Source organism: Rhinoderma darwinii, chromosome 12 (assembly GCF_050947455.1).
Source record: "Rhinoderma darwinii isolate aRhiDar2 chromosome 12, aRhiDar2.hap1, whole genome shotgun sequence".
NCBI classification, from domain to species: domain Eukaryota; kingdom Metazoa; phylum Chordata; class Amphibia; order Anura; family Rhinodermatidae; genus Rhinoderma; species Rhinoderma darwinii.
The window spans coordinates 68,181,147-68,198,586 of NC_134698.1; the positions used below are offsets into that span (position 1 = coordinate 68,181,147).

The following is a 17,440-nucleotide window of genomic DNA, read 5'->3' on the forward strand; positions in this document are numbered from 1 at the left end:
ATGGATGTGTCCCTTTAAACCAATTACTTCCTAAAGAATTGTGCAACAGCTAATGGTCCTATTACACCGGCCAATTACGGCCTTAAAAAAAAAGTGCCTGTCAACGAGACGCCTCTCTGATCGGCGCTCATTTTTGCCTTTCACAAGGAGCTATGATCAGTAAGGTATGGGGACGATCGCTTGTCCCTGTGCATTTCCATCATGTCTGCATCACGTCCTCCTGTTATAATATTTTGTGCTGCATAGACGATACGATCAGCCGAGGAACGAACGTTTGCTCCTTCATCTGATCTTTCGTTTATAAATTGTTTTTAATAAAAACTATTTGTAAAGTTGCACCCAATCACCTTTTCATTAAAAACAAATGCCATTCAAAGGTTGACATAGGGTTAGAAAAACATGGATGTTTTCATCCAAAAACAGCGCCACACCTGTCCATGAGATGTTTGGTATTGCAGCACATCTCCATTCAAGGGAACGGAGCTGCTATACCACATACAGACAGGTGCCCGATACCTTTTTAGGACTCCTTCAGTGGTCTTGTGGTGTCCATGCTTCAACAGATCTGCGCTGTTTTGGTGGCACGAGGGAAACCTACACAATAGTAGGCAGGTGTTTTTTATTTTTATGGGTGATCAGTGTAAATAGAAATAATATATACGTGCACAGTTGAGTGACTTTGTAAATACATTGCATTATTTTATCTTGTTACTGATCCTGAGTTACAGTCTATTATAATTCAGATCTGCGTTCACAATGCTTCAGAACGGAAATCTCCCAGCATTCCTTGCTGGCTCAATGAAAGCACAGGTCTTGCGCTATTTTTATTCTTGAAAGTGTCACCTTTTACACCAGGCAATATACAGTAATGTGACGTAGGAAAAGCTAATTGCACCACTACATTATAGGAGATTAGCGAACTGTTAGGGGGCGTGTCTGACAACAAGTTTGTTGACTGTTTGCAATTTGAAACTACTAATTTCAGAACTTATTTTTATTTGTAGTAAAAAATAAAGGAAAAACATAAAAAAAAAAACAGAGCTAAAAAAGGTAAGGCCCCCTGCACACAACCGTGCCCGTAATCAAGGTGCATGATTACGGGAACAGCTGGCCACTGACGCCTGTGAACAACTACCCGCATTTGTGGGCCGTGCTCCCATATAAAGTATGGGAGCACGGTCCGTAAAAAGCCAAAAATAGGACATGTCCTATCTCTTGTGTAGCCTTTCTATGGCACGGACAACTTTCCGTAAATATACGGGAAGTTGTCCGTCGGCCATAGAAAATTAATTAATTTGGTCCGTAATTCCGGACTAAATCTACGGTCGTGTGCATGGGGCTTTAGCTCTAATATGTTTCCAGCCCTGATCCTTTGATTTGACTTTGCAGGAACTTGAACTAGTGACCTTTCCTTCTAACAAAATATTATCCCCCCAGGCTCTGTACAACCGTCTTGTCCCTTCCAGTAATGGAGTGCGCAAATTTTCAGATATTCAGATCAGAAGGCTTAAGGTGAGTTGGCCGCTTCTTAAGGGACATAATGGTAGACTTTTTTTGCAGCTTTAAAAGGATATTTTTATTCTTCAAAGAGGACTGGTCGCCTCTCCTGACATTTCTGTTTTAGTAAATACTTGTATTCCCCCATGAAATAACAATTCTGGAGCATCTTTTCTAAGAACTCTACATTGTGCCGTTCCTCTGTTATTCCTCCTAGAAATGTATGAATACATTGACTAGTGGGTGTTACCAGTTCGGGGTGTGTCCCTACACAGACTGACCATGTCCAATCAGTGCTGACAGACTGTATAGGGACACGCCCCTTTGACAAGGGGAATGTTTACACCTAGTGGTCAATTCATTCATAACATTCTAGGAGGAATAACAGGAACAGCACAACAGAGTTCTAAGAAAAGACGCTTCAGAATTGTTATTTCATGGGGATTACAAGTTTTTACTAAATCAGACGTGTCGGGTTAGTTGACCGGTCCTTTTTTAGAAATGTTTAATTTGGGTGGTGGTGCACAGATCAGACCCCTTTACTGACCGTCGTCTAGATAGTGAAAAATGTTAGAAGGCTGGATGGATCTAGGGAAATAAATGTTCCCGTCTATTCCCCGCTTAAGCAGCATTGGGAGAGATTTATCAAAACCAGCGTAACGGAAAAGTAAAGGACTTGTCCATAGCAACTAATCCGGTTCTAGTGTAAATGTTTCTGGAAAATGAGTTTGAATCTGATTGGTTAATTTGGACAACGCCGGTTTTGATGCATCACCCCCACTAGTGTGTTCAGATTGCTGCATACGTTTTTATAATAAAATGATGCCAATTCTTACTATTTTCCCTTTGGAAGCTCGTTCTTCGCACTTTTGCTATTTCTGAGCAGTGTGTGTTGTCATTTGCCTTTCTAGGAACCTGCTTTTTGGCATAATTTTATTCAATATGTTCCAATTTTCTAGTAATACTTGCGTTGGATTAGTAACCGTGTGTTTTGTAGCTTTGCATAGTAATGAGGAACGGCTAAGAATAGTGGTTTACACATCGGAGGGAATAAATCTGTTCTTTGCAGGTAGTAATTGCCATGAGTGTAGGAGATGTGAGATATGTAATCCCTACCCCGGCCTCTAGAACACGTATACCTTTTTATTTAACTCTAAAATGTTCTGCAACTTAATACAATAGAGCTGTGGTCTATAACTAATGGGTTTTCTATTGTTTTAAGGGCATGTTGGGGGTTGTAGTTTCACAAAAGGCACAAAGCCACAACACCGCCTTGTCTTGAGACACCAACGCCAAAGAGTGGAGCAGTTAGTCGTAGCAACCAGTCAAATTACTTTAATTTCCTGACTTGTACCGGGGAATTTGAAAAGCTGAAGTTCGATGGGTTGCTATGGGCAACTGCTCGAGGTTTGGGTTTTGGTTTTTTTCCTCCCGCTTCTAGACATGACGCATACATTCTCCGCTGATCACAGGGACTTATCATTGACTCCGATTACCACCACGTACATAGTTTAATCGTAACAAAGACAAATTGTACGTAAAGTTTTTTTCAATACAGTTAAAAAAAAAAAAAAACATTTTAAAACCTGTCTGAAAAATGTCCCTTAGGCCTAATTCACACGAGCGTGTTCGGTCCGTAATATACGGTCCGTGAGTCGGCCGCATTTCCCGGACCGAACACACTGCAGGGAGCCGGGCTCCTAGCATCATAGTTATGTATGACGCTAGGAGTCCCTGCCTCCCCGCAGGAATACGGTCCCGTACTGAAAACATGATTACAGTACGGCACAGTTTTTCCGCAGCGAGGCAGTGACACCTATCGTCATAGATAACTATGATGCTATGAGCCCGGCACCCTGCAGTGCGTTCGGTCCGGGAAATGTGGCCGACATACGTACTGTATATCACGGACCGAACACGCTCGTGTCAATTAGGCCTTATAATTGTGAGGATTTCAGTTGCTTTATATCCAGTTTGCTTTGCCTTTTCGTTGGTCTGTAGTGTTACCAAGACATCCGGGCGATTTCAATGTTTCCCTATGTGAAAGAAAGCTGCGAATAATCCAACAACTTCAGATTTTCTTTGTCATGGTCGCAACTTTCGTCGAAGTTGCATGCGAGTCACAGTAATGCGGCAACTTTACTTCAAATGGCTGGCATCTGCCATATCCAAGGGACCCCCAGCGATAAGGAGAACGGGGAACCGAAAGTCCCCTATGAGAAGCTTGGAATTTCCGGGTTCTGTGTCCAGAAGTTCGATAGAAATGAATGGCGCGCCGGTCGTGCTTGTGCGCATGCGTGACCGGTCGTGCTTGTGCGCATGCGTGACCGGTGCTCCATTAATTTCTATGGAGCTGCCGGGGACACAAGCTGGATACAGAACCCAGAAGTCCTAAGCTTCTCATGGGGGACTTTCTGTTCCCCGTTCTGCTTATCGCTCGGGGTTCCAGCGGTCGGACACCCACGATCACACATGTATCCCCTATCCTGTGAATAGGGGATACTTGTGTTTTGTGGCACAACCCCTTTAAATCTTGGAGTTGTCGTCTTGCGTGAAGTTTTAGATTAATAGAGTTCTCTTGGTTTACCATACGGTTGAGCCCCTATTGTGCCCATAGGGTCACCCAGCTTCCTACTGACCCTGAATGGCATGTTACATCTGTATTGCTCTTAATTCACACACAAATTTTATTTCTTCTACTGCTCTGCCTGTGTTGGTCATTATATTTATGATTAGGGAAGCTCTGGATGAACTGTGTTGTACGTTCCTCCCAGATATGGCAGTGCTGCTTAGACTTGTTGGCGGGCACAGAAAATAAGCAGTAAGCATTTATATCCACGGTCTGTGCGGGGCTCATGGATAGCCCTTTAATTGATGGATGTGATCATCCTATGTAAAGGAGGTAGAAGTCCTACGGAAGATGACCTGGGTCTATAGTAAAATTCCATTAATCTGGCACATCGGAGCCTATCGAGTTGTCTTGGTAGGTCATCTGTGTCCGATATCGCGCAGAGAATAGCAATATTGTAGAAATGACTGACCCGGATCTTCTCTGCTCATTAATATTGGCAAAAATAGATTTATAAAGGGCATGTCTCCTCCTGCAAGCCCCCGGCGTGGGATAATGTTATGGGGGAGTTCTGTGCTCCTCAGTAGTTTGCAATACAAAACAATTTCCCTGCCTAGAGACGCGCAAATCCTGCACCGGCTCAGCGAACAACCTGTACAGACAAATGATATCCTATTTTGGAAATGTCTCCATAGCAACATAAGAATACTTATATCCCCCATATGTAGAGATTTCCTAGTGTTTCATTTATTAAAATATCAGCAACTGCAATGACTAATAGTTTGTAGATGAATGTAAAAGCTCTTGTAATATAGAGGTATTTCTAGTTGTCAGTTTGCTATCTATCATATATATCTATCTCTATCGATATCGCTCGTGTCCGTCGGTCTGGCTCGTGTCCGTCGGTCTGGCTCGTGTCCGTCGGTCTGGCTCGTGTCCGTCGGTCTGGCTCGTGTCCGTCGGTCTGGCTCGTGTCCGTCGGTCTGGCTCGTGTCCGTCGGTCTGGCTCGTGTCCGTCGGTCTGGCTCGTGTCCGTCGGTCTGGCTCGTGTCCGTCGGTCTGGCTCGTGTCCGTCGGTCTGGCTCGTGTCCGTCGGTCTGGCTCGTGTCCGTCGGTCTGGCTCGTGTCCGTCGGTCTGGCTCGTGTCCGTCGGTCTGGCTCGTGTCCGTCGGTCTGGCTCGTGTCCGTCGGTCTGGCTCGTGTCCGTCGGTCTGGCTCGTGTCCGTCGGTCTGGCTCGTGTCCGTCGGTCTGGCTCGTGTCCGTCGGTCTGGCTCGTGTCCGTCGGTCTGGCTCGTGTCCGTCGGTCTGGCTCGTGTCCGTCGGTCTGGCTCGTGTCCGTCGGTCTGGCTCGTGTCCGTCGGTCTGGCTCGTGTCCGTCGGTCTGGCTCGTGTCCGTCGGTCTGGCTCGTGTCCGTCGGTCTGGCTCGTGTCCGTCGGTCTGGCTCGTGTCCGTCGGTCTGGCTCGTGTCCGTCGGTCTGGCTCGTGTCCGTCGGTCTGGCTCGTGTCCGTCGGTCTGGCTCGTGTCCGTCGGTCTGGCTCGTGTCCGTCGGTCTGGCTCGTGTCCGTCGGTCTGGCTCGTGTCCGTCGGTCTGGCTCGTGTCCGTCGGTCTGGCTCGTGTCCGTCGGTCTGGCTCGTGTCCGTCGGTCTGGCTCGTGTCCGTCGGTCTGGCTCGTGTCCGTCGGTCTGGCTCGTGTCCGTCTATCTAATGCAATAAAGCAAGGTTCCCTTGTATAATAAGCTTTTCTCTTTTTAGAGCTAAGTTTCGGGTTATACTGGGATTTGCCTAAAGGAAAGCTTAAAAAAAACTGCTATTGTAATTGTTCATTATGGCGTTCTTCACATTGTTAAAGGGTCACATGTCATCCATTCAGATGTACGGCCAATAATGTAATACATGGATGGCTTGAGTACGTCAGAGTGGGGGTCTTGAAAGTTGCTTCCATCGGTTCTCCATTCTGGCACTAGAGGGGTTATTACTGGCGGACCCCCCTCTATGACCTCTATATGCACGAATATGGATTCTAAGGGCATTCTCATTGATTTTGAATCTCCTTCCTGTAGACATCTTTAAGATTTTAATCTAATATATTCTGAAAAGTTGCTTCTAACCCAAATCATTCTGCCCCTTTTTCTGACCCAGAGACTTTGTCGGTGAACCTTCCCTTTTAAAGAGGACCTGTCAGGTCTCCTGACATGTCTGTTTTAGTAAATTCTTGCATTCCCCATTGAATTAATAATTCTTGCACGTTTTGTCTCTGCGTTGTACCGTTCCTCTGTTTATTCCTCCTGGAACTTTATGAATAAATAGACAACTGGGCGTTACATTTCCTCTTGATAGTGGGGCTGGTTCTCGTCCGCTGTCCAGTCCGTGCATATGTTACATTAACAAGGGGAATAGCAACCCCCAGTTTTCAATGTATTCATAATTTCCAGGCAGAATAACAGAGGAACGGCACAGTGTAAAGTTCTAAGAAAAGATTCTCCAGAATTGTTATTTGCTAAAACAGACGTGTCAGGAGTGCTGACAGATCCTTTTTAAAGGAAAGGTTCACCTTCATCTTCTGACTCAGATTTTAAAGGGGTACAATGCTCAGGGTCGGGGCCCCTTTCATTATAGCAATTTGATCGGTGCCAGAAGGCAAAGCCCTCCACTGACGTCTTCTGACAGGTCACTGTATAAAGGGGATCCTTTACTTTATAGCTGTCCATTTACAGTGCTAGACTTTGTCCCATTGCAATAATTGGGTCATAACATGTTTGGGGAATATATTAACTGGTCAAGTGCGTGACCAGCATGTCAGAAAATCTTCTTGTGATTTTTAAGATTTGACCCTTTCTCTGCCAGCGGTGGTCCGAGAACCATGAAATGTCTTCCCAACCAGAAGTCGGTTTGGCCTGTTTAATAGTGTTTAGAAGATCTGTAGTTATCGGATGACTTCTTTTGTTTCCCCCATAATGTCTATCAGTGTGTTTGGTTTAACTTTCTAATTTTTATTAAAAATTATTTTTACGTTTTCAGATACAGCTGCTTTGTCTCCTGTATACAGAGCAGCTGTATCGTGCTCTAAACCCGGAATCCGTCAGTGTCAGCGGGTCCTGCGTGTCTCTAACCAGCAGGATCCACCTGCAATCTTACATCTAAGTTATGAACTTAGATGTGATGGGTAACCGCTCGATGACCCGCCGACACTGAACCCGTTTGTTCCGTCAACTTGGCGGATACAGGATTTAGCACTAGATACAGCTGCTCTGTATACAGGATACAAGGCAGCTGTATCTCAAACGAATTTTTAATAAAAAATAATTCGAAAACTGCACCAAACAAACGAAATTATTTATTTTTTAAATCGCTTTTGAAGGTGTACATAGCCTTTAAAGGGGTATTCTCCGTATCCTAAATTATTACCAATCCACAGGATAAGTGATAATTGCCTGATCGCTGGAACCCTCACCAATCGCAAGAACATGGTTCCCAAAACCTTTGTTCCTCTTTACTGCTCGACCGCGGTGAAGAGGACATTAAATTGAGCGGAGGTCGAGCATGCCTGCTGCCGCTCCATACAAAGTCTATGGGAATGACTGACAAACAGCCATGCGCTGTACTCAGTCCCATATACATTTAATGGAGCGGCCGGCGCTCTATTCAAGCTCCTCCAGACTGGGGTGTGCTGTGTGGAGGATCTGTGTGTTCAGGACCCCTGTTCTTGAGATCGGTGGGCATCCCAGCGGTGGGACCCCCAGCAATCAGGCACTTATACTGTGGATAGGTGATAATTGTCGATTCTTGGACAACCTCTTCAAGGTTATGCTGCATTGTATTCATAACCCATTCGGAGGAGTTGTCTTAGGATTGACATAACTGCTTTCTTCCAGAAATAGTGCCACGTCTGTCCATGGGTTGTGTCCATTAATGCTACTTGGCTCCTTTTTGAAGTGAAGACTGATCTTCAGTACCACACACTACCAGTAGGCAGGTGTGGCGCTGTTGTTCTAATCCTGTACAGACCCTGTAAGAAGCAGGTTGCTTGTCATGGAATAAGGCCATTGCTGTTTATGGCACATCCCGTCATCACCTAAGTGAAACAATATGTACTGACTTGGTGTAATGGGTAATCTAATCCAGAAACCGAATGATTTTAGTTTTCTGCTGTAACTTCATTTGTACAGAGACTGGGCATCGAGAAAACAGACCCCGCAGCTCTGAAGGAAGAAGAAATCACCAAGTTTGTAAGGCTTGATATCGACCCAGACTCTATAACGTGGCAGAGAGGTACGTGGGTGATGGAGGACATCATCAAATAATTGCAGCTTGAATAATCTAAAATGTGGGATCCTTTAAACGTAGTTTTAGAGGGTTGCTTAAAGGGGCTTTATGGGTGTTAACCCTTTCGCTGCCTAGAATTTTCTGGACAATTTCAAAATCAAATTAATTTCCCATACCCTTTTATTTTCTGAACGTAAACACCTGGCATATTACTTCGCATTTTGTACTCCTGGGCGCCTTCATGCAATTTTGTCAAAGGTGTAAAAATTGTCAGAGAACCCCTGGCAGAAAAAGGGGTAAATCCCCCACCGCTTCAGTGCCACCAGTCTAGTTCTCGCTGGTTTGTATTTTCCTTGAGATCTCATAAATTGACTTTTCCGCATAGGAATGAGATGATGTCTTCGGCCAAGTGCACTGGACGCTCCCCGCAGTCTAATTTTGGTGATATTTGTAATGTGTGTGTGTGATTTTCCTTACAGAAAGTAATGATTTATAGGAACAGGTTTTTGGGTTATATCTGTCGCTGTGGTACACGGGCCGTTACTTCTGACAGAGTGAATGACCGCTGCCAGTCAGTGATTAGATTCAGTGTGAAATGGCCGGGGTGGTAAGCAGATGGCCGCATTGGCGTTCTGTCTTTGCTATTTTACCCGGCGACTTGGATTTCTGGCATTCTAAATAGTAGTAGCAGGGTTTTTCTTAAAGAAGCAAATGTCCTATTTAATGCAACGAGCAGAACATTTGCCAAATAAGAAACGAATTACAAGGTCAGATGGATGTCGGCAGTTCTGGATTCTTCAGTATCCGTTCAGTGCATCCTTGATACTTAATGTACATGAAAATAGAAAGTATAGGTACGGTACAATTCTGATAATCCGGCATCCCTAGGACTATTGGAATTCTGTACATATACATATGTTTTACATCTACACACTTAGAAATACTTACAAGTGGATTCTTTGGGATGGCCGGGCCTTCGTGATATAGGACGGTCTAGTCTTCTGAAGCCCCATACTAATGCCCCATGCACACAACCATGGATTTAGTCCGTAATCGTCCACCGTAATTACCGTTCACAATTAAGGACCTATTCATTTCTATTGACCATGGACACCTTCCCGTATATTTGCGGGAAGGTGTCCAGGCCGTAGAAAGCTTCCGCAAAAGAAAGGACACGTCCTCTCTTGCGTTTTTTTGTTTTTTTTTTATTTGTTTTTTTTTTAGGGACCGTGCTCCTATGCTTTTATATGGGAGCACGGGCCGAAAATGCGGGTGGCTGTCGCCGGCTGTGCCCGTAGTCACGGACTGCGATTACAGCCACGGCCGTGTGCATGAGGCCTAAGTAATAGTCAAGGCCCCTGGTATGGAGTCCAGAAGACACTCAACCAATGTGTAATATCCGGTAACTTATCTGCTAATCGGGCATGGAACTATGTTTGTCACGTTTTTCTGGGCCACCAGGTGACGGATTAATGAAATTCTAGTGCATATTGGTGAACATATAGCCCTGGTGGTCTCACATGTAAGCTTTTTTTTTTTTTTTGTTTTTTTGAGACCGCCTACCTGTCGGATGAAATGGACAAAATAATGGCAGCTTTTGACACCATCTATAACCTCACATTTATCATACCTACAGATGTAGACTTTGATGCGACACCATGGCAAAAACCCAATGTTAGGCTATGTTCACACGGGGTATTTTGCCGAGTTTTTTGACGTGGAAACCGCGTCGCAAAACTCGGCAAAAACGGCCCGAGAACGCCTCCCATTGATTTCAGTGGGAGGCGTCGGCGTCTTTTTCCCGCGAGCAGTAAAACTGCCTCGCGGGAAAAAGCGACATGCCCTATCTTCGGGCGCTTCCGCCTCTGACCTCCCATTGACTTCAATGGGAGGCAGGAGAAAGCGTATTTCTCGCTGTTTTATGCCCGCGGCGCTCAATGGCCGCGGGCGAAAAACGGCGCGATAATCGCCGAGAAAATCGGCGTGCAGGGAGAGGAATATCTGCCTCAAAGTTCCAAACGGAATTTTGAGGCAGATATTCCTCCCCCAAAATACTCTGTGTGAACATAGCCTAAGTCTTTTAATTAAGTAGCCACCCCACCCCTCCTCTAGTGAGACTTTATGAAGTGGAGGGGGTGAGTAAGGGGACTAACCTTGGGTAATTACTGAATTTGGCAAAGAATTACATAGTGACAATAATAATGGCGTGCTGGGTGCGCGTACGATTCTATTATCCTATGTTTTCTAATGGCGTGCACGTTTTTGAAATATAGTTACTAATAATGAAAATTCCGACATTTCTGCATTTTATTTTTTTCTAGTAATGGACACAAATGATCGATTCCTTCGTAAGATAACTATTGGCCAGTCTCCAACAGAGAAGGGTTTCTCTAGGACGGTAATATATGCTAAAATAAGTAATGTAAATGTCTTAACATACAGGTTACTGTCCAGGCTTTGCTCATTTTGTCATATGTTGGGAGGGGGGGGGTCCTTAGTTTTTACCCCACGTTAGCCATCTGCCCAGAAGTCTGCAACATTGTTGTTTGCCACAATATTTTTTTGTGCTCTGCTAAAATGAACCATCACACTTACCAACCTTTGAATCCCAAGTCGTGGGACATTTGAGCCCCGTTCTACCTAGACAGTCCTGCGAAAATCGGGACTGTTGCAAGTATGAAGTGTGATATCTTCTATTTGATCAGACCGCCAAGCAGACCGCGAACCCCCTATCATTGGCAGTTCCTAAGCTTGTCCTGTGCTACTGCTTTTGTGTGACGCAGACCCAGTTTGACATCTCCGTTGCGAGTGAAATCATGGCCGTCTTGGCTCTCACTGATGGTCTAGATGACATGAGGAAACGGCTGGGCAAGATGGTGGTGGCTACTAGCAAACAAGGAGTTCCTGTCACCACAGAAGACTTGGTAAGACCTTTTTAGGGGGGGGGGGGGGGCAACAATCGAATGTGTAGAATTTTACAGAAACCGATGACCCTTGATTCCTGTTTTCTCAGGGTGTAAGTGGTGCGCTGGCGGTCTTGATGAAAGATGCAATAAAACCTAATCTGATGCAGACATTGGAGGTAAGCGTTGTCCGATATTTCAGGTTGACCCCTGTTCTTTGGGTCTAAAACTCTTATAATACAAAGATTTTATATGTTTTACAGGGAAATCCAGTGTTTGTTCACGCCGGACCTTTTGCCAACATTGCCCATGGAAACTCCTCTATTCTGGCTGATAAAATTGCGCTAAAGTTGGTTGGACCGGAAGGATTTGTTGGTAAATATCTATTTCCTGGAAATTTGGCAGATGGTCTGCCTATGTAGAAGTCCTAACGCTGCTAATATCATATTGTTTTGCAGTGACTGAGGCCGGATTTGGAGCTGATATTGGAATGGAAAAGTTTTTCCATATCAAATGCAGATATTCTGGTTTGCGTCCTCATGTGGTGGTTCTGGTAGCTACGGTGCGGGCACTTAAGATGCATGGGGGAGGCCCAACGGTGAGTGTTCTTTTTAAAGCGGACCTATGACCTCTCCTGGCGTGTTTTTTAGTAAATACTTGTATTCCCCACTAAATGACAATTTTGGAACATCTTTTCTTTGAACTCTGCGTTGTGCCGTTCCTCTGTTATTCCTCCTAGAAATGTATAAATAAATCAATGTCTGGGCCTTACCATTCCCCTTGTCAAAGTATTACTACAGTATTACTCTGTCTGCACTACTTGGACAGTCCGTCTGCGTAGGGACACCCAATTGTCAATTTATTCACAAAGTTCTAGGCGGAATAACAGAGGAATGGCATAATACAGCATTTTAAGAAAAGATGCTCCAGAATTATTGTTTGATATGAAGTATTTACTAAAACAGACATGTCAGGAGAGGTGACGGGTGCTTTCAAAACCGCTGTGTGCACTTTGGCAATCGTTTTTTATTGCTCTGAAGAATCTAAAATAAAAACAAATGAAGCAACTTTTCAATCAGTCTTCATTAAAAAAAAATATCCCATCGTATTGTGTATACAGCTCCTATGCAGACAAACAATACGTGTAAATGCCTTTTAATTGCCACATCTGACACAAATAATCGAACCATCGTGATCTTGCATAACAAATTCAGTAAATATGGCCAATTTTATGTCTAAGAAATGTATTTGGAGCATTGGAAGGAATATACTGGCTGCTACTAAATATACTTGGTGTTCAAAGGATCTTTTTTTTTTCCCTCTCCCAGGTTACTGCTGGAGTGCCATTGCCAAAAGAGTATACAGAAGAGGTGAGCCTATAAGTGGATGTTTTTCTATTGATGCCCTATAAATAGACCAGCGAGAGATTGTCATTTGCTCGTGTTCCACATTGAAACGCTTTCCCGCTGCGGTTTTGTTTGCCCTGAAACGAGAGCTTTATTCTGATCTATGTTCTGTGAAAAGTAATAATCATTCCGTTACAATCTCCTGATTCATGCTGAACGCCACTTATCAGAACCCGGGCGTCTGGAGACGACCACTTTATCAGGGCCTTTTGGATATTTACATTTTCTAATCGGAACCATTTGAATTGCTTTTAATAGGAGCCCCAGAAGAAAACATTCAGCCATGTCCGCCATTCTTTTATGAATTATTTTTATTTTTTTTCTATCAGGGGTTCCAAATACAGTATAAGATCTTGGCAGTATGGTAGCTTTATTTCCGACTCTCTGCATAAATGTCACATTTTTACAGAAATTTTATACCTGTGTATTTTTTTATGAAAATCTGATTAATAGTGCAGGCGGGGACAGTCAATGGCATGGTTGGTTGTGGTCTAGCTGCTTCCTTTTTTTTTTTTTTTTTTCCCCCCCTCTACTTTCCTGTCCGTATAGTGCCAGAGTTATTTAAGGCAGACTGGTTGCTAGGGATTTATTTAAACTTTTCCATAGGGTCAATCAGTGTGTTCTTTCTATGATTACTCTGTTCTTCAGTTAAATACGTTATTAGCGCTGATCTTCAACCGATCCTGATTTTCAGCATAGTCCAGAGCTGTATTCACAATACTCCTGGTTGCTGAGCTCAATTTTCCCATCGCTTCCTGCTTGTTCAGTGTCTATACAGACCTTGCTCTGGGGAATATGTAATCTGGGAAGTGTCGTTTTTTCCACCAGCATAGTAATCTCAAGCAGTAAAAAAAAAAAAAAAAATGCAGTGCAACACAGTAATGTATTATAGGAGTTTAGCAAAGATGTTTGGGGTGTGTCTGTTACCAATCTGTTGACTGTTTCCAATAGCAACCGGCAGAAATATGAATGCTGCTTTTTGTTGTACTAATTATTATATTTTTTTTTTATAAAACTGCCTTTGATACCAGGTAGTGTGTGAGACTAGGCAGAATATTGTATGAATGGCTTTCAGGTCACTGTCCTATAATCTTCACTTCTCCTCCTACACAAGCGGTTAAATAGATGTTTGTGTCTCTGATGCTTCCTTGACAATTTTCTCATCGGTGTCCTTCACTGACAGCTGCCTGTGATAGCGGGGCGACCTTGTAATGAGCAGAAATTAATCTGCACCCGCACAAGAGACTGAGTTATATTCTGTATTTATATAATACCGTTTTACAGCACTTGGGAAACTTGGCGCCTACCCTTCACACATACATAAGTGTCGCACAATGTGCTGCTGTGTGATGAAATCCGGCTCTGCTGGAGCTACGTTATTGTGTATAAGTCGGGAACAATTCATAGCCTTTTGAATGTACATGTTGAGTATTTCCATTCACTGACAGCAAGCAATAGATCTCAAAAATGGTTAGAAGTTGAAACACACAGTATATTAGAAAGCAGTCTAACTGTTCTATAGTACAATTCATTTAATCTGTCATCTAAGATCAGAAATTCTGATAATTTGACACTTGTTTTAAACACGGAACTTCAAAATAACATGGAAGGTCGTAAAACCAAATGCAGAAACCTGTCTCTTAGTAATACAAAGCTGTAATAGCATACTTGTAGTTTAAAATACTTCTCCAGACCTGCTCGTATACCTTGAGGGGGGGGCTCATATGGACTCCACTGCACCGAGTGGCGACAGGTGTGGATCACGCTTAAGAAGTGTGATATTACGGGACCCCTTGTATCTTGGCCCTTGTGGCACAACCCTATGCTTCGTGAGCTGTATCAGCTTAACGGTGCTGCATTCTGGGAGGGCCTCGGTGTTACCCACATCACACATTTCATAGAGGGAGATTTATGGTTAACTTTTGAGCAATTGCAACATAAATATGAAATTTCCCCCGGTCCTTCTACAGGTATCTACAGCTCCGATACGCCCTCATGGTGCAATTTCCAGGGTATCCTCATCCTACTCTGCAAACACTTGACATCATTGATATGTTTTCTGCTGGCGGTAGACATGGGCGAATGTCCTGTATTCATCTCTGGCGCAAAAAACATGCTCCAAACGTGTCCCATCTGCTAAAGCGGGTTGGCTGGGGGTTCTTCCCCCTCCTGTCTGATGAGGATTGGGAGAATCTGTTGTCTTTTCTGGTCTCACTGGCAGCTAATAACAGGCTCACGCAGCTATATACCACTCATCGTGCTTATTGGACACCGACTCGATTGCACGGAATGGGAGTGATCCCGTCCACTGAGATGTCACCAGGAGGCCACTGATTTTTGGCATATGATTTGGACATGGTCATATATTGTATCCTTAAGGGGTGAGGTTTTGTCTGATCTCTCGATGCGGGGGGGGCGCCCTGTTCCTCAGGACCCGCTATTTTGACTTTTTGGCCTGACTAATGATGACTCCTACTCAAATCCTCAAAAAATCTTTTTCATGAGACTGTTTATGGCCAGAAAGGCCATCGCGCAGAGGGGGATGGCGCCTGTGGTACCTACTCTGATCCAGTGGAAGTCTTTAGTAAATGGTGTACTAACATATGAAAAAGTTCTTTACCAACCTAGTAAATGTCCTAATAAGTTTGACAAGATATGGGCCTCCTGGTGTGCTATTTCTGATACTACTGACTGAGTGACTGGGCAGATACATGTTGACGCTATTGTGTTCTGCTTATTTCAGATTTATACAATGTAGACTATGTCTGAAATGTAGAGATGTATGATGCTTGATTATCCGTGCTGAATTGTTTGGCGACTTAGCCTTTTAGTTTGTATCTAAATCTTATAAATCAAATTTAAAAAAAAATCTCCTGGAGCAATAATCCAGAACCTTTGTTAATCTAGAGCTTTAAATAATGGCAGATTAAAGGAATTTTACTGTACAGTGATTAAAGGGGATTAGACCTTTTATGGAATATCCACCTGTGTGCCCCCATTTACTGCAGAGTTAGGGGACCAGACGTCTTTTACAAGTCAAGGCAGCCACTGTATCCGGGCTCACACCTACAATAATAGACAAGCAAGCCACCTCTCCGTTCAGCCTCTGCTTGGTTATCTCTACTGGTGGAATTAGGTCAGAGGACTCCCATTCTCCTTATAGGTGGGGGCTTCAGAGGTGGGACTCCCACTTATCAGACATTTATGGCCTTTCGTGGGAATTGTCCATGGGCAGTGTTTTGTATTGCAGCTCCTATGTATTCAAGTGAATGGTGTGGAGCTGCAATACCAGACACAGTCTATGAACAAGAGTGGCGCTGTTTCTGAAAAAGCAGACCCTTTTAAATAGTGCTGGACATTCCTTTTAAGCATTATTAATAAAGGAATTCTAGACACACCGGTTATCTTCATGATCGATTATATCGCCCAAGTTGAGGGGCTTCTATTTCCAACTTCTGATCATGGGGTTTCCTAGGAACAGATGGAAGGAAGCTTCTTCTGATATTGGATTAGAAAAATTATAATAATTGTTACGGAGATTATATCTTGCTTCTAACAAGGCTGCTTCACAGATTTGTCTAAATGGCTCCCACATTATTTTGGTGAATATCCGCTCATTGGGCTGTAAATGAACGAATTATTGTAAGATTGAAAAGACCATGTTAACGTTATATATAATTTTATTTAATATTTTTGTCTTTTAGAATTTGGAGCTGCTAGAAAAAGGCTGCAGTAATCTACGTAAACAGATCCAGAATGCCACCATGTTTGGCGTACCTGTGGTCGTCGCGGTCAACGCTTTCAAGTAAGGACCAATAGTTTTGAATCTTCTTATAGGGCAAATGGAAATGATTTGTTGAGATGAAGGTCGAATTAAGATTGGCGTATTGTACCCATGTTTAAGTATCTGCATTCCTAACGTAACATCTGGACCCCCTGCGGTTCTACTAAACTGACCTCTCCGTATTATACATTTCTATGGTGCAGTAGACGTGTGGTGGTTGCGGGTATTACATCCGCAATATTGATAGTTAAACATGGGTACAATACACCCATCTGGATGAAGCCTAATCAGTATAAGGGTCTGTGCACACACAATCTCAAACGTCTGAACATACGGAGCTGGTTTCAAGGGAAAACCGCACCTGATTGTCAGCCGTTTTTTTGTTTTGTTTGGTTTTTTTTAATCCGTTGCGTTTTTCGCTCCTGTTTTTGGAGCTGTTTTTCAATAGTCTGAAGAACGGCTCCAAAAATGTACCAATAAGTGACATGCACTTCTTTTTTGCGCCATTTTTTTTTTTTGACGTGGCCGTTTTGAACAGCCGTGTAAAAACCGCACTGTCGTTTTTCCCATTGAAATCAATGGGCAGATGTTTGTAGGCGTTCTGCTTCCGATTTTTTCGGGCCGTTTATGGCCCGAAAAACGTCTGAAAACGCTACGTGTGCACATACCCTAACAAAAATCTCCTAGGATTTTTGAGCCAAAGCTCTATCATCTCTCACCCCAGCGATTCCTAACCTTATGTTTCTCAGTCATTACTCCCATGCTGCCCACCCCATGCCGCCCACATCATAATAACATGAAAAAGCCTAAATAAGGTTTTGGAGGGATCCTAGGCATCCTTTCCGTACTTGGCCAACAGTCCTGATTTTGGTGCATCAAACTTTTCATCACAAGGACAATTGCACGTTTTAGCACTAGCTGGTTTAACCTATAGGGGCGCTGTTCCGTTGTTTAGGTGGCACTCCCTGTATGCGTTACCAATTTTTTATGTGTAATCAGTATTCGTTTGATATA

The 17,440-nt window shown here is 43.7% G+C and overlaps 1 protein-coding gene across 1 annotated transcript in view; it reads left to right on the plus strand.

The window, feature by feature from the left end:
- Positions 1-17,440, plus strand: part of MTHFD1 (methylenetetrahydrofolate dehydrogenase, cyclohydrolase and formyltetrahydrofolate synthetase 1) — a 52,629-nt gene that overhangs the window by 26,012 nt on the left and 9,177 nt on the right. Inside the window, exons 15-23 of the mRNA XM_075843771.1 lie at positions 1,438-1,512; positions 8,237-8,339; positions 10,655-10,731; positions 11,117-11,257; positions 11,347-11,415; positions 11,500-11,611; positions 11,695-11,834; positions 12,565-12,606; positions 16,347-16,447. Coding sequence (XP_075699886.1) covers positions 1,438-1,512; positions 8,237-8,339; positions 10,655-10,731; positions 11,117-11,257; positions 11,347-11,415; positions 11,500-11,611; positions 11,695-11,834; positions 12,565-12,606; positions 16,347-16,447 — 860 coding nt within the window. The remainder of the gene's footprint in view (positions 1-1,437; positions 1,513-8,236; positions 8,340-10,654; positions 10,732-11,116; positions 11,258-11,346; positions 11,416-11,499; positions 11,612-11,694; positions 11,835-12,564; positions 12,607-16,346; positions 16,448-17,440) is intronic.